Source organism: Motacilla alba, chromosome 19 (genome assembly GCF_015832195.1).
Source record: "Motacilla alba alba isolate MOTALB_02 chromosome 19, Motacilla_alba_V1.0_pri, whole genome shotgun sequence".
In the NCBI taxonomy this organism is placed as follows: Eukaryota; Metazoa; Chordata; class Aves; order Passeriformes; family Motacillidae; genus Motacilla; species Motacilla alba.
Genome location: NC_052034.1, coordinates 3,825,265 through 3,848,693, shown reverse-complemented (window position 1 = coordinate 3,848,693; position 23,429 = coordinate 3,825,265). Strand labels below are relative to the sequence as shown.

The window sequence follows — 23,429 nt, the reverse complement described above, 5'->3', positions numbered from 1 at the left end:
AGCTAATCAAGTAGTTAAGCACATACTCCAGTGTGGAGCAGTTTGGTTTTGCTGTTCTGTGTAAACAACTGTAATGAGCTTTGATTCTTTTGTTGGAACAGAATGAAAATGTTTAGTTGTGGGCCAGGGTTCAAACACTGAGGGAAATCCTCTGCTTTTTGTCAGAGGCCTTGCTGGCACTGTAAACTGGACTAGATATTCTGCTGTTGCTTAGAATTGAGATTTTTATCTTTGCTCTTCCCAGAAGAGAGAGGCACAAGAGATGTCTGCAGATGGTTTATGAATATTAAATTTATTACAGTAACAGTTTACAGTACAAGGCACATACTGATGACTTACAATCAGCTTGCAACACTTGTAACTAAACAGCTGCATAAATTAATACAGGTGCATCATGTACAAGTTGGAGGGAATACTTAGTTCTGTACAGCTAAAACTCCAGTTTAATTCTCTTTAAAAGGCAAAGATGGTCCTAATTTACCAGTTTCATGACTTCCTTTTCACTGTTCAGAACAGAGGGTAGGATATACTCGTGGTAGATGAGTGGAAGGTGAGCTGAAGAGAAGGAATTTTTTTGCCTCAAAACACTTTGTAACTGCAGTGCAGTTCATTTGGTATCAATAGAAGTCGTTTCTGTTCAAAACCAGTGTTAAAGGTATGGCTGCTTGCTGAGCTACCTGATAAATATTGGTTGTTTTACATGTTTTCAGATGAGTATGTAAAAAGAAAAAAAAAATGTATAAATAAATTAATTTCTCAATATTTCAACCACTCGGCTAAATAGAAATGCTAAAAATGAACTTACCATAATAAGATATTTGAATCAGTACACCATGTAACAAAAAAGTAATGAGGACTAAACTGCCTTTCAAGTTCAGCATTTATAGAATGAAAACATGGATGTATTTTATCTTTGTATTATTCAGGAAGAGAAAAGCCTTTTTAATCTACATTGCTTTTTTTGTATCTTCAAATAATTCTAAGAGTTTTCATCCTCTCTCACTATCTCAGGGCTCAGAGAACATTGGTCTCACATTTCAGCTGTTGCAGGGCTTGTGTTACTGCCAGGGCTTCTTGGCTGTCTTAATTCACTAGAAATTGTGATATTTCTTGGGAAATCTCTCTTGGGAAATCTCTCTGAAACCTCCCAGAGAGCCAATGTCTATCCTATGTCAGTGTCTTAAAAATTACATTTTTTTTTGTTAGCTGCACCCCTGTCTGAAGAGGAAAGAAAAGGGATGGGGTTTTGTCCTTTATTTCCCACACTTTGCTGTTGGATATGTACAAATACCTCATTCATCTTACATTGACATTTCAAGTGTGTTTTTTCAGTTAATGAACTCAGAAAATTTAATTTTTGGAAGTAGGCTTCAAATACACTTGAGGCATAAGCTACCAAACTTTCACATGAGTAACTGTCCAGGAAGACAGATTTATTGTGTTTTTCTAGTGGCAATTAAAGAACATATTCCCTTTTAAAAATAGTTCAGGAGTCTAGTTCTGAAAGAACAGTCCTTGTCCCTCTTAAGTTATTTCCTCATTGGAAGTTGGGATTGAGACTTAGATGAACTCAAAAGTCATTATCCAGAGTGGAAGAGGGAGTGGAAGAGGCCTTTCTCCAGGTACACAGAGGGGGACAACTTTGGCAGAGGTGATGGAAATGTTTCCAGAAGGCAAACACAGCATCCCTGCTTTCCTCTCACCTGGCAAGTGCTTCACACCCAGGTCAGCTCCCACAGGTTCCTTAATGCCCTGCTCTGGCTGCACAGGGAACCTCGGCAGCTTTAGCAAAGGGATACAAAAGAGACTTTTATCCTCTATTTTATTTTACTTTCATCATAATCTGTGTGCCAGAGTGAAAATACAATACAAACGTGCACAGGAATGATGCCTTCCTGGGTTTGTCTGCACTCCCACTGCAGCAGAACTCGTGTCTTCCAGGGGCCAGGGCAGGTGCAGCCAGGCTGAAGGGCACCTGCATTTGGGGAGCACCTGTGTGCAGGACATGTAAAGAGCTTTGCATGGACTTGGGTGTAAATTTGTGTGTCAGTGCCTTGAAATTTAATAGAAAGTGTTCTGATGAGAATCAATCCTGCTGAACTCTACTCAGCTTCTTGCTAAGAAAAAAAAAATCCTTTTCTTCTTCAGCTTAAAACCCCAATGCAGTCACATCAGAGTATGAGCTACTAAACCTTCAAAGTACATTTGGATAGTTGTAAATGTACTTTTGTCAGCCAGCCAAAAGGATTATTCTAAATTTTACTTCTGTGCTAGGAAAGAGGAGGAAAACCCCACAGGCTCCAGCAAATTTTAGGTGTGAAATTAACTGTAAAAAAAAGGGAAGTGAAGCAGAGAAAGAGATCTTTAAGATTGTACTTTTTGGCATCAGAACTCAAAAAGATTCATTGTTGGTCTTTAGTTTCTGTAGCTCTGCCAGGACAATGATTGGTTATGGAAACAGTACAGTAAGTGCTGGCAGCTTAAGTGGCTTGTCAAGTAACTCATGATGAGTTTTTTTGGCTTGATTGGGTCTAAAGGAAAGTGAAGCCTCAAACATCACAAAAAATATTTTTGTAATTATTTTTTATGCAAGAAACAGTAGAAATTGTTACCACCTAGAAACCAGAGGAAATGAACGTGAGGCTGGTGCTGCCAGCTGTGTGTGCTGATGTGTGCAGAGCTGTGCTGCTCAGCATTTTTCCTCTCCCTCTGTCTACTCCACCACAAACCTAGCGACCTTCCTATTTTTGTTTTCCTAGTGTATAAACCCCTGCGTTACTCGAGTAATGTATGGCTATCAGAAATATTTGTGCGTTTTCCCATGTAGTTGAAGCGAGTAGAGAAACCTTAGAAGCGAATACGACATTGCCCGGTACGAACGATCACACGGAGGGAGGAGATACAGGAGCACTGCCACACACTGGGGGTCTACACCTAATCCTGCCGTGCCTTGCTCGTCCTGGAGGGGCTGCTGCAGGCACTCGGTGCCACTCCCGGAGCAGGGACGTTCCCTCGTGTTCCACAGTGAGTGCTCCGCTCAGCCTGCTTGGAAGTGCTCAGTAGATGTCACTGAATTGCTTGGATAAATGTGCTGGAGGCATCACCTTTCCCAATGGTGCCCGTGGTGCAGCCTCCGTGGAAAACTCTGGTTGTTGTCTCAGCTGGAAAGGAGGTTCTCTGGGGGGAGAGGGGGGGAAAGTGACATTTTGTGCTCCTCTTCCCTCCCCCAGAACCAGGTCAGCTTATACTGCGTTCATGCGGATGTCTCCAAAGGGAATTTCCGTAGCTGTTTCTGGAGTAATGCTTTTCAGAATACGCTGTTGGAAAGAAAGCAGAAATTGATTGATTTTAGAGGCAATACATAACATGTCAGCCATTTAGAGAGAGATTAATAATAAATTATGACTCCGAGTTACACCTCTTGAACTACTTAAGAGTGTTTGAGGCCTCTGTTAGCACTACGAAGATGGAAAGTGCTGTAGAAGTACACAGCAGGATTTTTAAAATTATTTGTAACCTAACTGGAATCAAAGCTTGGCAGATGTCATATCAATGCTTTAGCACTTTGCAGTTTGCCTGGATACCCTGAGCCAACTAAATATATTCTTTATGAGCTGGTATTTATTTAAACTTAGAAGAAATCTAAGTATTGTCATTACAGACTTATGGCAGAGAAATTTTACTAAATGTGTGAAGGAAAACCAAGCTTTTCTTACAGATACATGCCAGGAAACCAGCCTTTCACTGCCTCATTTGCTTGACTGGGTTATTTTGAGTGTCTGGGGTGAATTTTAGGAAGACTCTCCAGTTCATCAGAGCTTAAAAAATTACTTGATGTAACATTTTATAAGAAATTGTCAGCGGCCTCAGTAAGAACTGGGGAGATTTGTGAGAATTTGGGAACAGAACAGCCAGTCATGATATTTTTAGGAATCACCTCCTTCCTAACAGTCAAACAGAAGCAAGAGAACATCAGGGGTACCTCCTTAAGTGTCCCTGGGGTGACGACCAAGCGATAGACCATGTAGATGGGAATGAAGATGATGGAGGAGGTTCCTATGCAGTAACCCACAACTGTGGTCCAGTAGGGATAAACATAATCAAAAAGCCTCAGCTCAGGAGGGCTGGACAGAAAGCTGCAAGTGACAAACTGAAAGAGAAAAAGGGCACAGTGTGAATATGTGGATTTTCATGGCACACACTTTGGGGAACTCTGTGTTCCAGCACAGCACTGAAATAAATACAAAATGAGTAGGACTCAAGATTAAAAATGTGTTGACACTGAAAAAAAAATCCTAAATTACATGAGTGTAGATTTAAAACAAATCAACAACAAATCAGGAAACAAAGACGAAGAGGATCCTTCCCAAAGCAGATGCTCTCCAGTCTACACTGCTCTCTGTCAGAACAGGAAAAGGAAAAAAGTCACCTCAGTTACTGCTGTTGGATCGTTTTCCTGAGCTTATCATTCATGACTGTAAAATTCCTTCGGAAACAACAAATACTTTCAGTTGAGTATTACAGGAATAATATCTGTGACTGTCCCAGGAAGGATCTCTGACTGTTTTTTTTCCAGAGTATCATCAGGAGCTCAGGATTTACCAGCAAAACTTCCATACAGAAATGGCATCCTATATCCTGAGCTTCCCTTATTTTAGGTGGGTTTCCACATGGAATACAAGTAGCTCTGCCTGGCAACCACATCCCCAGAACTCTGTGCCTCTCTGCTTTGCTGGTTTAGGATAACAAAGAGGACAGAAGTATAAAAATTACTGTGGTATGACATTTTAATTTATAATAAGACTTCTCTTTCCAGGGGTAATAAAATCAAAATCTGTTAATTATGCCCTGATCATTACAAGTGCTTTGAATTCACTCTGTAGGTCTTAAATCTACATTCTGTGTTTCATAAACTCCATCTTGACCTGCTCTGCTCCCACTAAGGCCAGTCAGAATAAAAGATAGCATGGACGAATTTTGAATCAGGAAATGAACACTTTATGTTCAAATGTTATTAATAACTCTGCCAAGCCAAACACTGGGACAATATTTCCAATTCTGAATTATAGATTTATAATGGTTGTAATTAACTGCTGGAAATTTTAAGTGGAATATTCTAAAGTTGTCCATCAGCAGTTGCTGAGACAGTGTATTTACTTATCTTGCTTTTCCTCCTCTGACAGTATGTTTCATCAGCTTTTATTGCTACATTTTGCTGAGGTAAACATGAGGCAACAAAACAAAGTAAATTTGTTTAGCAGAGGGCAGGGGAGGAGTTATTCAGAATCCAGACTTATTCAGCTAATTCAACTACAAAAATCCTTAAAACTGTGATTTGGTAGCAAGACCTTCCAGCATTGTATTGGGTTTTTCACTAATTGAGCTTTTCTTGTTTAACAAAAATTGTTACTAAAGAACTTCACGAGAGAATTCTGGAATTAAGCTTTTAGAAGGAGCTGCATTGTTCAGTGGTGATTTTCTTGGTGCTGGAAAGAAAAAGCTTTAAAGAAAACTCACCAGAAGGAAAAGGGGACTAATTGCAACCCAGCAAACTCGCCAGTACCAGCCTGGGGCAGAGCCCAGCATTTCTTTCACATCGTTGCAAAACTGGGTGATGCCTGTGGAGACAAGTGGGAGGAGAGGGATGACAGCAGATGTAAGATTTTCTTAAGTAGATTCTCAACACTTTTTTATGCTCAGCAAGTAAATTCAGAATCTATCCCAGAAGACTGTTTTGTTCCTATAACTCCTAATTTTACAAAATCCTTAATTATTCTGAATTATACCTCCTGTTACTTTTAGCTGTCTGTGTACTTCTGTCAGAGAGCAATTAACACTAATTCTCACTGCTTTAATTAGCAGTGTGTCTGTAAAAAGCTTTTGTAAACTTTTTTTCTGGAGACACGGGGGTGATCTTGTCTGCAGAAACCGAGGCAATGCTGAGCTGCAGGAGCTCAGGAGTTGGGGTTGGGGTGTTTGGAGGTACCATAGAACCAGGACACAGCCACTGCCTCCAGGAACACGACGGTCAGGACAGCTGGACCCGTGGCATATTCCTCAAACAGCTTCACCACGTATGCTCCTCCCTGGGAAAGAAATCAGTCTGTCAGCGTGCCCAGGGTGCTGCTGGTTGGTGCTGCCTTTGGCTGAAGCAGAACATTCACAAGTGGGGAATTCACCCAGTTCTGTCACTTGGTGGCTGTTCCTGCCAGGGAAACCCTGGTGAGCTGCTCACCCTCTGTGGCCACCCCTCGCCTGGAGGCTGCCGTGCAGAGAAGCTAAAATCTGCTGGCACTTCTGGGTGGATTTTAGTGAGCAAAGGGGATTTTACAGGATGGCTTTTTGCATGCTCTCTTCTTACTCTACCAGGGATCATAGCTACTGAACAGCAAATAAATAAAGTGTTGCTCGGCTTTCTTTCCATTTGGGATCTAGAACCACGAAGGAGGAGACCTCCTGCAGAGGAACTCAGCATCCTTGTGCAGCAAACACTTCACATAAGAAGGAAGTTACACATAAATGAGCAAGTGGAGTAAAACATGATAGGAAAGCCAAGTATTTCTTTCTATTTCCCTTGTGATCATTACACTCATTATTCAAAAGTTACTTGTTGTGGGAATGAAATTCACAAGCCCCATGGGAGCAATTTGATGTGACTAATGATGATTTCTGCCTTGAAACAGTGAGGAAGATCCAGGAAATCCATTATTAGATATTTTTTTTTAAATTCAAAATACGTTTTACACATTGTGAAGATTATAATAACTATTCATGTTATTTTTAAACACAGAGCTTTTGGGAATAAGAAATAAACCACATAAAAATGTGGCTGGTTGTCTGCTGACTGATGATCAGCACCATTTATGATGTGTAGCACATCATGAGTTGCAGTAGGATCATTTTGCAACATATTTCCTAGTGAAATATTCCCATTTATTCCAAGTAATAGATTCCTAATGCATAAAGAAAGCAACCTGGAGAAAGAAACTCTCTTCAAAAAATTACTGCCCTCTCCAAGGTGTCATTGGCAGGAAACTGCCAGTGAGGGAGGCTGAGGGTGGGTGAAATACTCACAAATGTCAGGGTTGCCAGCGACCCCAAAAAGCAAACGATGGTCAGACCAAGGACAAACACTTCCCTGCGTTTGCCCCAGACATGTGGGAATTCATCCAGGACTCCAGTAATCACTCCCTCTAGTCCTGCAAACTGAAAAGCATGGAAAAGTCACTGGGAAATAGAGGGCAGTGTTACCTGCTTAAAAGTATGTTTGAGTGCTTAAAGGAGCATTGAAACATTAGTGCTTTGTTCTGTTGCAGAGTTGGTGTGGGGTTGTTAGACAAGTCTTTCCTCCTAACTTTTTAAAACTCTTCAGGCTGGGGATTTAGGGTTCAGGTGTCTGTGGAGATGCACTGTCATCCAAAGGCAGCCCTGTGCCACAGGCACCAGGATGTGGAGAGATGAGAAGTGGTTCAGTGGGACCAAGACTGAAATCAGCCGAGTTCAGCCCTGCTGGAAGGAGCTGATTCTCCCCCTGTAAAACCTCACATGACAATTTTTTAGTGTATCTCCATTTCCCATCTTTTAAATCAAATTTGTGTGAAAAATTCCAGATTTTCATAATTGCTTTGTAAGTTTACAAGCAAGAAAGGAGTCTGGAAGTCTGCAGTCAACTAGGAATGTATAAATCAAGTGCTCTGCTTGTATTTCAGGGTCTTATTAATTGTCACAGCATGACAGTGACAAATCACTTGATTGTATTCAAACCTATTCAGATAAAAATTGGAGTAACAGTTGCTGTCTTACAGAAGGCACCTGGCACTGCCAGTCCTGCTGCAAACCCCTCAGTGCCAGTGCAGTGTTTGTAATTCTGTTTCTGTGGGGTCTGAGGGGGCCAGGCTGAGTCCCCTGCTGGCTACTCACCGTGCTGTCCAAGCCCAGCGTGAGCAGCATCAGGAAGAAGATGATGGCAAAGAAGGTGGAAGCTGGCATGTTTGCAATGGCCTCTGCGTAGGTGATGAAGAGCAGGCTGGGTCCTGGAGCAGAGAGATGGATCACTGTTAGGACAGGCTGTGTACAGTGTCTCCCAGGGGAAAACTTCTCCCCCCCAGGCTGCTTTGCCATGTGCAGTTACCACCACGTCTGTGAAACTGCAATCTGGCTTTTATATGTGGTATTTATAGGCTAATGTTTTTAGCTGTGCTGTGTGACAGTGCCCAATAAAGTCAGCATCCTGAATAATACACCAAATATTTCTCATCACTTGGGCTGCTCTCAATCTAGAAGTACATATATAAATATATTCTATCTTAGAAGCAGTTTGAGATGTGTATGAAACATTAACCTACCAGTGTCTTTGGCAACCTCTGAGACATCTTCATTCCTCATCTCAGCCATGTACCCCAGCACGGTGAAGATGACAAACCCAGACACAAAGCTGGTCAAGCAGTTCACGGTGCTGGTCACCAGAGCATCTCTGCAACAGAAGACCTAACTCTCATCAGGGACCTAACTCTGCTAGAAAGGCTTTACAACCTCTTGGTCTACAAATTAGACAGACTCCTAGGAAAACTAGGGGATACAAGGCAAAAACGAGCAGCAGATTTGAAAGAAAGAGAAAAAAACCCAATAACCCGTGACTGCTTTTTCTTCTCAAATCCATACAGGTGCTGTAACATCAGTCTGCCACTGGATTGAATGCTGGCTGTATTCTGCTGTTTTAAAAGAACAGGAATTACTATGTGAATATTAAAGAATTGAGAATTTTATTTTAGAAGTTAGAAATTGATTTTTTTTTCAGGTAACAAGGAAAAATCATAAATTGTCTTTCTGCTCAAGACTATGAAGTTAGGAAATAACTGACTATTGAGATTAAATAACTAAAATGTGATGGCTTGGCAGGGGTTTAGTACATTTTGTTGTGGCAGGTTTCTACATTTTAGACCTCTTGCTGTAAAATTAGTAAAAATGATCTTACTTTAAGGTAGGCAACAGAGGAGATGCTTGAGATTGCAGGTTCTCTGTTACACTTACTTCTGATTTCTATGTACACAGGTCTGACAATTTAGTGCCTTTCACCAACACCCTGTTTCTTTTTCATAAATACTTACAGTTAAGTTTTTAAACTCGATTTTACTTATAGAATAAGGTAGAACTCACTGGTAGCAGTTGTTGTGGAATTTGTTGTAACTGGAATAAGCCAACAGGACCCCAAAACCTGGTCCCAGGGAGAAAAAAATCTGAGCTGCTGCATCCACCCAAACCTGAAAAATATTGAAGGCCAAGAAAAAAAATGCCATGAAACAGATTGAATGAGTTTGGCATATTCAGAATATCCCTTTGGTCTAGAAAAGGGTATTTCACTGCTCTGCCTATGTCCTAGTCCTAGTCTAACAGACACTCTGTTGAGAGAGCTGTTGAAACATGAATGTTTGTTGTACAACTGTTGTGGCTGTTGCACTTCTGACAGCATCTTAGATTAATTCACTCAATTGCCTGTAATCAATTTTTTTGCAGTGTATAGAGAACTTTCTACCCATGACTTTGAAGTCTTCCAAATCTTCCACTAAACTCTGTGTGCTGTGGAATAGCCCTGTACTTGGCAATGTGTCCTCCAGGCTATGTAGACTTTTCCTAGATTTATGGAAATCCATTTGACTGTGTGGATGCAGTCTGGTTCTGGTTCTTGGGGCTCAGTTCAGCTTTGTTGTAGCTGTGACAGATGCAAGTGTGATGATCTTGTAGTGAAAAGCTTGTTGTACTTGAAAAGTGGCCACAGCCCTAATGAGTAATGTTCTGAAGTTCAATATCAGCTCTCTCTGAAGGTGAAAGTCCTCATTCATTTATTCTCTTTTGATTGAAACATGGAGTTCATTACAACTCATTTCTAATATTCTCTCCCATCGTGGGAGGCCATCCTGTATCACCCAGACAGAGCTCTGTCATCACCCAGCACACAGATTGCAATCTGCTGTCCTCACTCCAGATACATCCAATACAATATCAATGCCCTTTATTGCTTTTTCAGAAGATGTGGTTCCTTATTGGAGATGCTGCTTTATCAGAGACTGGTGTCTTTTCATTTCCTCTTCATTCAAAACTCTCCATATCAGCTGGACAGCAGCAGACTTGCAAACATTGGAAATTTTTAATCTTCGTGTTTGTAGTATTTATTGCGTTGGGGTTTTTCCATCACCCTCCTCAGCAGACACTTTCTCAGGCAGTGGAGTGAGCACAGCCTTGAGCCTGATGGATTGCTTGTCATCCACGGAGTTCAAGGCTGGATCAGACACTGGAGGGCCTGGGGTTTGTTGGTTAGCTCAGTTTGTCCTCATTCCTGCTTTCCTGTCAAATTTTGGTGGTGTATGCAGGCCTGACTGATTAATTCCTCCTCCACAGGCACTTACATGAGTCACTGGGCCAAGGTTGAGTTGGTGTCTGTGGGCTCGTCTGCCAAAGCTTGTTACAGGATGGAGACAGAAGTTTCTGCTCCAGTAACCTGCACTATTTAAACAGGGGCAGCTGTGGACTCTGTAGGGCTGTACTCATCCCCTTAAACCAAAAATCTGCAGCTCCACCACTTGTTAGGGTTTAATAAATTCAGTTTGCTCAGTGTGGCTCTCAGAGGGGAAGGATTTTGTTGCAGTGTAGGAGCACTCACAGCTTCTCACTCAGTGTCAGCCTGGTCACCATTTTCCCAGTGAAAAAGTGTTTGGTCACTTGTTTTCTTCTAATCAGATCCCTCATTCTGTTCAACCACTGTATGGGAGCTCTGCCTGTAGTTCAAGCTAAATTGAGGCTGGACTCTAATCTTTAAAATTCTTTATAATTATGGAAAGAGCATGGACTCAGGCTTTTAAGTCCATGCTAAGACATTTGTTCAGTCATGCTCTGTGCATCTATGGTGATACACACATGGGCAGGCTGAAGGCAAATCTCCCTTTTATAAAGTGCTTTACCTCAGTGGCCAGGAGTTTCTGCCAGTCAGGTTTCAAGTAGTAGAGGACCCCTCTCCAAGCCCCAGGCAAAGTTGCACCTCTCACAAGCAGGATGAAGAGGATGATGTAAGGGAACGTGGCAGTCACCCAAACCACCTGTGAGGGAACACGGTGAGAGCGTTTGCCATGGGGACAAAGTTAGCATGGATAATAAGAATCAGTTAATCATATGTCTTAGCATTTATAGCATCTTCACATGAGCTTCTCTGCAGGTCTGTAAACAGGCAGATTGCACACCTGAACCCTTTCCCTGGCAGGGTTGGTCCTGCCCAGAGAACAGTGGTGTCACTTATTTTGGTTCTTTATTGCTTAGAGTAACAGTCACTGTACAGCGAGTGCTCCCCAAATACATCTGCCCATAATCCCTGTCATGAAAACAGCCTGAGCTGATCCCCTGACAGTTAATTAGCTAAGACTGAACTGCCTCAAGACAAGCTGATGTGTCCTGCTTTTGCATTCACCTTGCCAGATGTTTTGACCCCTTTCCAGATGCTGAAGTACACAATGGTGAAGATCAGCAGCAAGCAGAGGGTCAGCTGCCAGCTAATGCCCCCCAGGTCATCCAGCCCATTGGACCTGTGCACCTGCAGAACCTGGCGGCTGCAAGGGGAAAGAAAAACACACTAGAGATACTTTTTAAACAAATGCTTACATTAAATATGCATTTAACAGCCCCATACTGTGGTCTGAGCATCATAAGGAATCTTGAGATCTTGATAAGCAGCCTTCAAAGTGATGACATTTCAGATTCATTTTATTTTATTTAAAAGTTTGATATTAGCAGCACACCAGTGATGATGAGTGCCAGCAGACAGCAACTGGGAAACACCTAAAACACAGAGCACCCCCCATGCACCCTAAGTTTACAACCCCCTCCAAAAATCCAGTGATTTGAAGAGGGTGCCATCAACAATCAGCCCTGCTGCCCTCTGGGGAAAAGCTTGCTGGTGTTCCAGCAGTCTGGCTACCACCACCATCCTCACTTACATGCACTTACGTATAAAATTCTTCTGCTGGAGAGATGGAGTGCTGGGACCAGCTGACATTGTCCTTGCTGAAGTAGTTGGTGCAGTTTCCTGTGTTCCAGGGGTTTGTGCAGCTGGTCCAGGGCAGCTCCGCCGTGAAGGAGGAGATGAGGTAGTAAAAAGCCCAAGCCATGATGGTGTTGTAGTAGGAGGCTACGTAAAGATCTATGATACAGATGGCAAAGCCAATGCCTGGAGAGGCAGGAAATAATTGCATTCAGTCAGTGTAAGTTTTAGGCCAAAAAAAAAAAAAGAGAAAAGGAATTGGTTATCACATCAACAACCATTTGTCTAAGGCAGCTCTGCAGGAGGAGCACACACCCTCCCAAGTGTTTACAACACTGGCATTTCTTGTGACTTCAGAAATACTCTGATTCCAGCAAAGCATTCTTAATCAAGACAGAACATTCTCATAAAGAGATATTTTTCTATGTGTTCCTAAATTTCTGCTATTTAGAAATAGGCACCTTGCAGTCTCAGTAAATAAAAAGACAAGATCAAAGCTTCAGCGCTGGGAACAAGAGTAAATGAGGATATAGAACAGTTCCTTTTCTTCTTTATAATTTTAGGCTTGGTCAGCCTCTCTCTAATCAATACTGAACAGTTCCTTTTATTCTTTATAATTTTAGGCTTGGTCAGCCTCTCTCTAATCAATACTGAACAGTTCCTTTTATTCTTTATAATTTTAGGCTTGGTCAGCCTCTCTAACAATTTGAATTGTGTACTGTACATGTATACAAGAGTACACACACATGAGCAGATGTACTTGGAGTTTTAGGAAAGCTTTCTTTGTAAAGCCAAAATCTTGTGTGGAAGAAGTCTTACTTGGCTTTATGGGATTTTCTTTCCCTCCCCGCCAGAAATGCCACCTTTATAGGAAGATTTTCCAGTTATTCAGAAAGTTCCATTTCCCTGTGTTACCTTTGAATATAGGACATATTTTTCTCCAAATGGAAATACAGCCATTCCTGTGGTACTGTCCTAGTGCTAATTCCATATAGAAGAGAGGAATCCCTCCAAAGAGGGCCATGATTGTGTAAGGAATGAGGAATGCTCCTGCAAGAGAGAAAGCAGATGATGGTAACTCTTTACGGACTTCTCTTCCAACATTACCAGCTCTCCATAAACAGGAGTTCCTTTTATCTCACAGGGAAAATTAATCACCTCCCTAGCCAGCACACCTCTGAATTACTGTGGGATTTCTCATAAGAGTAGCTACTCAGCAGTGTGAACAAGAAGCAACACCCAGCCCAAACTTCTGACATTTCTGCAACACAGGATTCACCAAGACTCCACTGACTCTCACAGCTGTGAGATGGGCTACAGATAAAATTATTAATTTCTCCAATAAAATGCCTTTGTTACATCAGAGGGACGAAAATCCTTTCTAAGATCTCCTTGATTAGATTTTAGATTTGTATTTTGTCTCTTATGTCAGTGAGTCAAAGGCCCAGCCCTCCTCGTGAGTTGGTCTAGACATGCTGGTTTATCAGATTTTAAAATGCTCCTTGGGAAAGGGTTTGAGGTGTTGGAGCATGGGTCTGCACCTACCTGGTTTGCAGCTTCTAGTTGTGCTGTGCTAAACAGCTTTTCTGTGATTATCCTATCCCAGTATTTAGGTTTTTCAGTCAATAATTTCTCCTTGATCATTTGTCACACACGATATTTTAAAAGCCACTAAAATCATCCATTTATAAACCAAGAAATTCAGCACTAAGGAACAATGAACATGAGTGGACACTGACCTCCTCCATTCTGATAGCAGATGTAGGGAAATCTCCACACATTTCCCAGATCCACTGCGTATCCAATGACAGAGAGGAGAAAGTCAATCTTTTTACTCCAGGTCTCCCTGTCCTCCAGCTCCATCAGCTGCTGCTGAGCCTCGGCCCCGCAGGTGGTGGACGTAGTGGTGGTGGTGGTGGTGGTGGCTGCTGGGGCCGTGCCCTGGGCATCCTCCACCTCTCCATTGCAGGGAGCTGAGCTCTGAACCCCTGAATAACCATTGGAGATCTGAGCTGCCTCCCCTTTATCCCCCTGGCTCGGGTGGACTCTGCTGCCATCCTCCACCAGCCGCAGGGCAGATTTGGGGTTCCTGACCACAAGTCCGTTCTCTTTACAATCTTCTCCTTTGCTACAGTCTGAGGCATCTTTCTTGGAAGTCAGGGGCTCTGTCTCATTGCTTGTGGTCTTTTTTTCCATTTTTGCTGAGATTTGTTCTGGTCACTTGCAGACGGGCGGCACCACAGGGTCCCTTCGGGGTTTGTCTTCCCACACCTTTATTCCCAGCACTTTTAGAATTCCTCTTCCATAGTTAAATCCATCAGATTGAAGGCACGAGCACCATCTAAGAAATGAAAAAGAGTTGCAAATCCATTACAAGCTTTACTGGTGCTGGTAATTTTCAAGTCACAGCCAGCAGATTCTGTGATTAAAATACAGAGGTAATTAACCACCACAGCATGCAGTGCGGATCACGGAGCAGATAATCTGGGATTGTGTCCAGAGAAAGGCAGGAAGAAATCATCCTCTTTGGCAGCAGAGCCTGGTGTACCTGCATCACACCCTCTCTGGAGGATCTGCTGGACTTTGTGCACTGCTGGACACCTCACACCCAGTCACAGTCCTGCTGTCTTCTGGTGTCACCTTCTCCTCTGAACACTGCTGGACTCCCACTTTGCAAACTGAGGGCAGAGCTCAGTGGGACTTTTATTTTCACTTTCCTAAGTTCATCCTGCAACTCATCTTGTGGCAATTTCTAGATTCATCCGGCGTGAAAAGGGAAAAGAATTCATGAAACAAATATGAGATAACCGAGGATATGAAAATTGCATTTCATGACCACCTTTCTTCAGAAATCCCACAGTGTCTGCTTTGTTTAGCAGCAGAGGTGGAAGGCTTAAATGAAACTTTAGGAAAGTATTTAAATCTCAGTGGTTTTGCATCAACTAACTTTTGAGGCTCGGTCAACACCAATAACAAGAACAAGAGGTCTTGTTAATAAACTTCAATTTGGTTCTTCTCATTAAGAATTAACATGTGAGTCTAAAGGACAAAACTTGTCCCTGATTTTTTCTGACTCTCTGGGCAAATAAAGCATTTTTCATTCAGTTTGGGTCTGCTGACACTGTGGTTCCAGCCCTGGGAAGGGTGGTGGGCACTGCTCCTGCCCACTGCCAGCAAAAAAACCCCAGGCACTGGGAGGATCCCTGGCTTCTCTGCCTCTTCTTGTGTGCTAAAAACAGAACCCAAGGGAAATAAACCGTCCTGAAATAAAGTATAACACAATTAACTTTTCCTGCAGAACAAAGATAACAGAGAAGGAGTTGTGATTCTGTGAGCAGCTCATGTTTTGTTTTCTGCTGATTTGTTCAGGTAAACACCCAGCTGCCTTTACCCAAGAAAACCTTGGAACAGGAGCTGTGCTGTAAATTCCCCAGGGCAGTAACCCTGCTTTATTGCTAGCAAAGAGTCACACAATCTACACCATGCCAAGATCAAATTATTATAATTACATCTAATTTTTCCCTTTCAAAACATTTTATCATGGTAGTAAATGTCATTGTCACATCCTAGCACAAAAAAAATAAGCATTATTTCGCTTATAACTGCAGGAAAAAACTGAAGCAGAGAAGGGATATGATTTGCTTATTTCTAGAATTTGCTGATTATCAGAGCTATTAAAACTCAAGTTTTTCCCAGCTTTCCACCTTTTGCAAAGACAGTTTGTTAAACCTTTTCTAAACATTTCTCAGTGCAAGCAGAAAGAGAAGGTAAGTTAGTGACCTGCAGAGCAAACAGAAGGATGGTTTTGAGATAAAATTCACTTGAAAATATTTCTTATGATTTTCAGAAATATTTAGTTCTTCAGGTGCACATTCCATCTCTACCCAAATAGTCTCTTTTTGTCATACAGCAAGCAGTGCATCATTAATGTGGTTTCTTAAAAGAGCAAGAGCTTCACTGCTGTTAATTAACCATCCACAAAGATTGAAACATCTTCAGAGTTCAGAGAAAAACACCAGGGCAAAGAGCAGGAGGTTCTCTTTTACCTGCAGGACTATAAAACCTGAATGCCTTTGGAGTCCAAAACCTTCCAAATGTCCCAAAAGAGGTTCTGGAGATGGAAAGAGCCCTGGTGGGCACACAGAAATCCAAGGGAAGGCCACAGCCAATCCTCCCCTTGTACAGAGCATGGTAAGTACCAGGTGGGAATGTGGAAAAGTAACCTGAGCCCTTCTGGACTTTACACCTCTCACCCATAAATGGGAACACAGTAAAGGATGTTGATTTAACTGCATTATCTCATGGGACTGATTTTTCCATACCATGAGGCTTAAACTCTCATTGTGTTTATAAAACTCTTAATTTCTGCACATTTTCAGTGCTTTCTTTACTAAGGGGAGGTCAAAGAGTGTGTTGTTGGTATCCAAGATTTGTGACAACCAGGACTGTTGTCCATCCAGACCTAAACTCTTTCTCCTGTTCTTCTGCACACCACAGGGGAAAAAAAATCACATTACTTGAAATACTTTGGTTGAACTTTCAGTAGTTCAAGCCTCAAATATGCAAAATTACATGTGAATTTTCAGGGGCTCCAGCTGAAATCAGAACTATTTCTTTCTGAAAAAGGAATTACAGCTTGTCAGCTGTCCTGGGAAATCTCTGGAGTGAGGAAGTCCACGGCTACACAGTGGAGTTCACAGGGCATAGTTGGCACATGCCAGCAGAACAGTTTCAGATTAATGCATTACACCATAAAAATTGTGGGAGAATGTACATTTTTCTTTGCTTTGCTACAAATCAAGAAAAAAAAACACCTGAAGGCACCGTGAGCACTACAAAGAGTGTAAAGAGCTGCAGAGAGAGCTCTTGGGGTGGGAAATATGCTTGGGCACCAGGAAAGATGTCCAGGGGAAAATGACCCCAATGGTGAAGGGTTTTCCCACCTCAGCCTCCACTTCTTCTCTGCACAGATCCCTAACTCAGGTGAGTGATGACAGCAGTGATTTCAGAAGTAAGTTTATTACCTGCTTGCAGTCTGAGCTGTCACAAAGGTTGCTGTTACATAACTGCACCTTGGCTCCTTATCAGCCCTAATTAGCAGCAGGAGAAAAAAGAGATAAAAAAGGGAAGAAGACAGAGCCGTGTGCTTTCGTTTCCTTTTGATCTGTGCTTGGCAGAGGTGACTTTGTTCCTCTGGGAGGCCCTGGTGCCCTGGGCTGGGGCTGTTCTGCAGGGCAGCTCCCTCCAGGAGCACATGGAAGGTGCCAGCCCTGGGAATGTCACCCTCCCTGAGCAAAGAGTGACTAAAGAGGAGTGACCCTGGAGTGCTCCACAGCTCTCCCAGCTCTGTTGAAAACATTTGGATGGACAGCTGAAGCCATGTGTTTCCACACGTGCTGCTGCAGCCACCAACGCAGTTCACATCAGTCAAACATTAATTAAATTATATTTATTTATCTCCCACACGGAGACGGACTTGAACCAACACTGCAGAAGTAAAATCCCTGCATATTTTTTGATGCACAAATCCGGCTCTTTTGCCTGTACTAGAGGAATCCTCGAGGAGCATCCCTGGCCTGGAGCCCGGTTCCTGCTGCTCAAGTGCTGGAGCATCTCCTGCTTATTTCTGGAGGCTCGCAGTGACCTCTCCTGGCAGTGCGGGAATCCCTCGCCTTTCATGCTCTGCCACAGAGTAAACAACTCTTCCCAGCACCACAACCACGGGATTTTCCTGCTCTCGGCACTTCTTAAAGGAGGAATTGGCTTTTAATGTGCCTGGAAGAGCAAAGCGATGGGGTTGAGGCGCAGCAAAGGGCAGATGCTGCAAGGGAGGCGAATCCGGAGTCAGCGGGAGCTTGCTGAGTTTGAGGTGGGGCTGCGGAGCCTTCCCCAGCCTCACCCACCCCCTGTGCCTCCCATTTTAACCCTCACAGCTGCAAAAATCTATAGGTTTGTATCAATACTACTTCACACAAACGATGTTCTTCTTTCATGTGCCAATTCCGCGGAAGTGGGGAAGCAGCACCCGCTGGGCTACGGGAAAACTCCGGTCCCACCTTCCCTCCCCTGCTCCTCCATCCTCCAGCCCTTCACACGCAGGCGCTTGCAGGGAATTGAAGCACTTTGAACCTCAAGAAGAGTCAGCCCAGGGTGTTTGCAAACAGAATCAAACCCGGGGATGATTCCTGTTAACTTGACCTAAATCTCACATTTGTCACAAAGGATTTGAGGTGGGTAAAGTTACAGCTGCCTGGCTCACACGACGCCTTGCAGCTCACCCAGGCAGTTGTGCAGAAATGGAAAGAGTCCAAGGACATTACTTTTATCTCAAATATCAAGCAAGAAGTTTGTATGACAAGATAGAATCACTCACCCCAGGCAGGAGAGGGCTGTGCTGTTTGCCTGAACCTGTTCTCACCTCTGAGCCACAAATGAGCCAGAGAGGTTTCATGATTTTCCTCTGAGTTTGCACAGGTCAGGAGCAACCCTTAAATCAAAGTAGCATGGAATGGATGTCCCCATACTGTGAGGACTTGTTAAAAAATTTTAAATTTCAGCCAATTAAATGGCATTGCTCTCAGTGATGGGGAATTTTACCTGCTGTGTGGCATACACAAGTCATATTTAGGTTCATAACGCTAAAAATAATTGGTGCCTTTTGCCGTTGAATGTGTTCAATTTTAAGGATTTCTTTAAAAAAAAATGAGTACCCAGTATGTCCTTTCCTGTTGGCTCATTAGCAAGTGTGGCAGTCTGTATTTCAGATTTCAAAACCTGACAATCAAAACTACTTGGCAGCCACAGAACTGGGGCATTAGGTGTAAAGCAGATCTAAGCTGATATCTAGACCATCCCTCCACAACTGAAAATTGATTTATTCAGGTGATTTTTTTTTAGAAATTCTCTTCTAGCTGAAAAGAATCAAAATAAAAAGTGATCAAAACCCACTGAAATTAATGGTCCAGTGAATTGTAACAGGTTTGATCCCAGTGCCAATGATTTTAAATGTTCCAAAAGTTGGGTACTTTGGCACAGCACTGTGACCTGGGAGGGTTTTGAGAGGAATCTTTGAGCATGCAGGTGGCAAGATGGACAAAATATCCTTTGTATGGATATTTGCAGGGCTCCAAGGGCTCCCTCACGTTCCTGCTGAAGCAGAGTGAGCTCAGCCAGCCCTGCTGCTGCCACAATGGCCCTCAGAGCCCTCGAAGGCTGCTTCCCCAAGAGTGGCACAAGGAGAGGTTAACTCCTGTACTCCCAGATGAGGCTGCACACGGGTGAGATGGGAAAAGGGTTCCTCTGGAAGCAGCACTTTGGGGGAAATAGAAACCTGCACTTGGAGTTTTACGTCATGATCTTATCCCTGGCTCAGTCTGAAATGAAAAAGTCATCAGGAGAGAGAGATTTTTACCTTTGCAGTTCTGTAGAGAAGACAGGCACCGTACTGAGGTGGGAATGCTGCCAAGCTGCTGTCAGTCATTTTAAGAACAGGGAGGAGGGGAAATGCTTTTTTTTTTTTTTTGGCTTGAGGGTGTCTGTGTGTAGTGCAAGGAAACAGATAAGCTTGGAGGGAATGATATTGCTTTTGTATTCTTCCTCCAATTATTTATATAAACTTGAAGGAAGGGTCATAACACAGCAAGCTAAATACTAAATAAATGGAGCACCATGCCTTGGTAACAGATGATGTTTCTCTGAAGGGGATTTGTTAATGGCTATCTCCAAACTACAGCCCTGAATTCAGGCTCCAAGTTCTGCTCAAGTTCTGTGTGAAGCATTTATCCCACAGGCAGGGCTCATTGTGTTCTGTCAGCTCTGTAAGAAACAAAGCTGCAAACACACGGGCTGGGAAAAGAATTCAAACGTGAGCATCAGGAAGGAGATCAAGACACAGAATTAATGTTTCTTTAGGCTGTTACTGATGAAAACTCAGCAATTCATATTTCCATGGAGGAAAGCAGGAAAGAACTTAAACACACTGCACATTTCCATGTGTGGGAATAATTTTGTGTTATTATTAAATTCTAGTTTTGGGGTAGTTTTCTTAATTTAACCACCTGAAATTCATCCCACCCTGTCCAGTTAGAAAATAGTCACAACAGTCACTTGCTATAGGAGAAGTTTGCAAAGTATTCTCCAAGAAAATTGTGGTTAATTCACCATCAAAATCATCAGAAGATGCAGCCCAAGTGTTTGAGCCCTTCCCTGGTAGATGTCTGACAACCCACATTAAAAAAATGCCACAACATTTTCAAGAATCCAAATCCATTAAATGCCTGATCCCTTTTCCCCCCAGGCTTTCTTAACATATCAAAACATGTTTTCCTTGCCTATTTATGTATTCAGTTGCATTGCATTCCTTAATTAAACTCCATATTTCTTAGTGAACTCACCCAGCAAGCCACTTGGTTTCAGTAAACGTGATTGACTATAAATATATAGGACATGCTCTTCAGATTTATTACTTGCAATAAATATGTCCCATTGAGTTCAATAATTTACTGTGCTGGACCCATTTACCTTTTAAAATATAACTTAATATAGTTAATAAAGCTCACTTCACCCTTTCAAAATAAATAACAGCCTAAATTGCCTCGTTTTTCTTCTTTTCCCTTCAGATTCTGCTGCTTTCCTTAATTTTTCCTTATAGTTTAATGCTTTTTTGTAAGCTTTAAATAACTTTACATCTGGAATGCAGTTATGTGGACTGAACTCTGAAGTTTCGATTGTCAGAACATGTTCTGCTACAGGCATTTGACTCCCAACATTCATAACTGCTGGACAAGTGCCTGAACATGACAGAGCAGAGCATGGAACAGCAGGAAAGAAATAAAAGGCACTGAAAGTTTTAAAAACTCAAGGAAAACTAAAACTAAAACTAAAATCAACGTATCTCTTTTTGCCCCCAAAGCTTTGTTAGATGAAAAATGTTTTAGAAATTGTCAAAGACCTTACAGCTGATTTAAAAACAAACAAGAGCTAGAGCACAGATTTTAGCCTGTCACTCGTATTTCAGATTTTATGACTGAAATGCAACGAGGAGGGAAAGTTAATGAAACTCCAGCGTCTGCTGCTGCAGGGGGGCAGCTCTGAGGAGCAGCTGTCTCCGTGCCTGGCTGAATCTCATAAAAGTGCCTCAGCCGTGGCTGTGTAAAGACAAAATGATAAATACCTGTGTGCGGGCTCGGTCCGAAGCGCTGCCCTCGCAGAGATCCAAGCTCGAGTCCCCTTCAGCCACATTTACCTCAGCCTGTGGGCAACTCAGCATCCTGGGCAGCTTTTTGTACACCAGCCCCCCTCACATGGTCTGATTTCCAGATAATCTGCTGCCAAAGAGCTCTTTAAGAATTTTTGCGTCACTTTAGTCAAATAAACTTCACGTTTCACCAGGGCTGCAGCTCAGTTTTCCTCCTAGAGGTGGGTGGCTACATTTGCCTGCTCTGATGAGCAGGATCCAATGAAGGCAGAGGCAGAAGGAAGGGGAGCTTTCCTGGGAAGGGACAGCTTTGCTGGATGTTGTTATAAATATAAATAACAGGATGGGGATGAGGATGGACACGATGAAGTTTTGAGGGAGTCAGTGAATTATAAATTTCTGTAGATTACAGGGGGATGGGAAGGACTGGGATAGTATCACAATAAAAATGCTTGAAAAGAATAATTTTTTTTCAATAATTCTGAATAGTTGCACTATTTCAATAAAGAAAAAAGGTTTAGTTTGGTTTTAAAGCTTGAAGCACAAATTCTTTACAAGCGTTTTGCTGCCTCAATAAGCTCAACAAGTAATTTCCTTTCTTCCTACCACTACTTCAAATACCTCACTCCACTTCTAACACGTTTTTTCCTCCAGTGTTTTTCATCCAGGATTTTTTCATTCCTGCACTCCACGACTTGTTCATAGAAGGTCATAAATCACAGGTCAATGCCATAGTTTAGGTGACAGATTTAGGAAAAAAAAAAAGGTGGAAAAGCAGAATAGGGGCAAGCAGGAGTAGCTGATTGTTGGAGTAGCAGCAGCTTTGCTGTAAACAGCTGCCAATTTTCAGAGACTTCTTCCAAACAACTGAAAAGAAAATAAACTGGGAACTGAAGAGCTGTAATTGGCACTTTCCTCTGCTGTCCCTGGTCCCTGACCGAGGCTCCTGCACCATCTCAAGGAGAGCTGGGGCACTGCAGCCGCACACGGGGGGAGGCACTGAAATCAGCTTCGCTTCCCATTCACTGCCCTGGGCACCGTCTTAGGGCCGATCCTCCAAACGGAGCTTTTTTCCCTGCACTCGCTGTAGAAACTCCTTGATCTTTTGGTGCAAACAGCAATACTCACCTCCTGCCTGCTGGGCTGGCTTTCCCTCCTGTGTCCTGCTTTCCAAAATAGTCGGGATTGGTGCTCACCTCCCCTCGGCTGCAGGCAGGAACCCCCCAGGTCGTGTCCTTGCCTGTGGCATTCCTCCACGACCTTCCCTCTGTTTTGTCCTATTCCAGACGGATTGCGAGGACAGATCCCGCCATGCCTCACCCACCAAACCCTTCTGGAGGCCACAGCAGTGTTTAAAGTGCAAATATCCAGCTGCAGGTCAGCCCCCAGCTCTGGAGAGCAGCATTTTTCTTTCTTGGGAGGATGGGTGGCACAAGGAATCCGCACCTTTACTTTCCAAACAGATTTCCAGCTCACCGCTGCTGGGAGACTGGAAGGGCTTTTCCAAACTCACCTTTTCTATCTGCTTACAAGAAATAAATTTTCTCTACTGAGAGCCCTTCTGCTCACTACATAATTATATCTTGGGTTTTAAAAAACTTTGAAGAGATCATGATCTTTGTCCGAGCTTTTTCTCCATCTCAGTCTCTGCTTAGAGGAGGTTTTTTATGCCTTACCCAGGCCTTAAGGTTCAGGTGTTTTTTTCATTATCTTCTGCTGCAGTTATTGGGTTTTGTTGCTTTGGGTTTTTTAGTTTTGAATTTCTTGCCAAACATTCTGGAGCCTTTGGGACATAATGGAAATAACAGACTGGAGATTTCAGGCAAAACCCCTCAACCTTGTAACACCTTATTTATCTCATATGAAAAACTTTCAGGGGCTGGAACTGAGCCAGCTCCAGAATCTCATGAAATCTGGGCATCGGTGAGTGAAATTCTGATGATTTAGGAAAAGTATGAAAAAAAAAAGAGAAAGAAAATGGACTTTACACAGGACACACAGATAAAGCAGCTGCAGATTCCAGCACAAGGATGGGAATCATCACCCAAATGACCTCATAAAAGTAGTACCAACTGTACTGTGAGCTCAGCAATGGCTCTGCAAGCAGCTCTGATTCACTGCCAATAAAAGAGCTGGAAAAAATTTCCAAGTAACACAAACCAAACAAATCCTGGAATATTTGTTTGTTCCCATCTTTCCTTAGTTAGC

The 23,429-nt window shown here is 42.8% G+C and overlaps 1 protein-coding gene across 2 annotated transcripts; it reads right to left on the bottom strand.

The window, feature by feature from the left end:
• Positions 1–273: 273 nt before the first annotated feature.
• Positions 274–22,849, bottom strand: SLC6A4 (solute carrier family 6 member 4). 2 transcript variants are annotated; one of them, XM_038157931.1, is made up of 14 exons: positions 22,350–22,849; positions 13,765–14,366; positions 12,941–13,075; positions 11,992–12,211; positions 11,456–11,594; positions 10,956–11,090; positions 9,157–9,260; positions 8,346–8,473; positions 7,921–8,033; positions 7,075–7,206; positions 5,987–6,086; positions 5,518–5,618; positions 3,983–4,150; positions 274–3,317 (listed from the first exon to the last, which is right to left on the bottom strand). In XM_038157931.1, the coding sequence occupies exons 2-14, from the start codon at positions 14,219–14,221 to the stop codon at positions 3,243–3,245; spliced, it is 2,007 nt and encodes a 668-aa protein (XP_038013859.1). In that variant the 5' UTR covers positions 14,222–14,366; positions 22,350–22,849; the 3' UTR covers positions 274–3,242. The 2 variants fall into 2 exon arrangements, with proteins under 2 accessions (XP_038013859.1, XP_038013858.1); XM_038157930.1 differs by lacking the exon at positions 22,350–22,849 and adding an exon at positions 21,198–21,531.
• Positions 22,850–23,429: the final 580 nt, after the last annotated feature.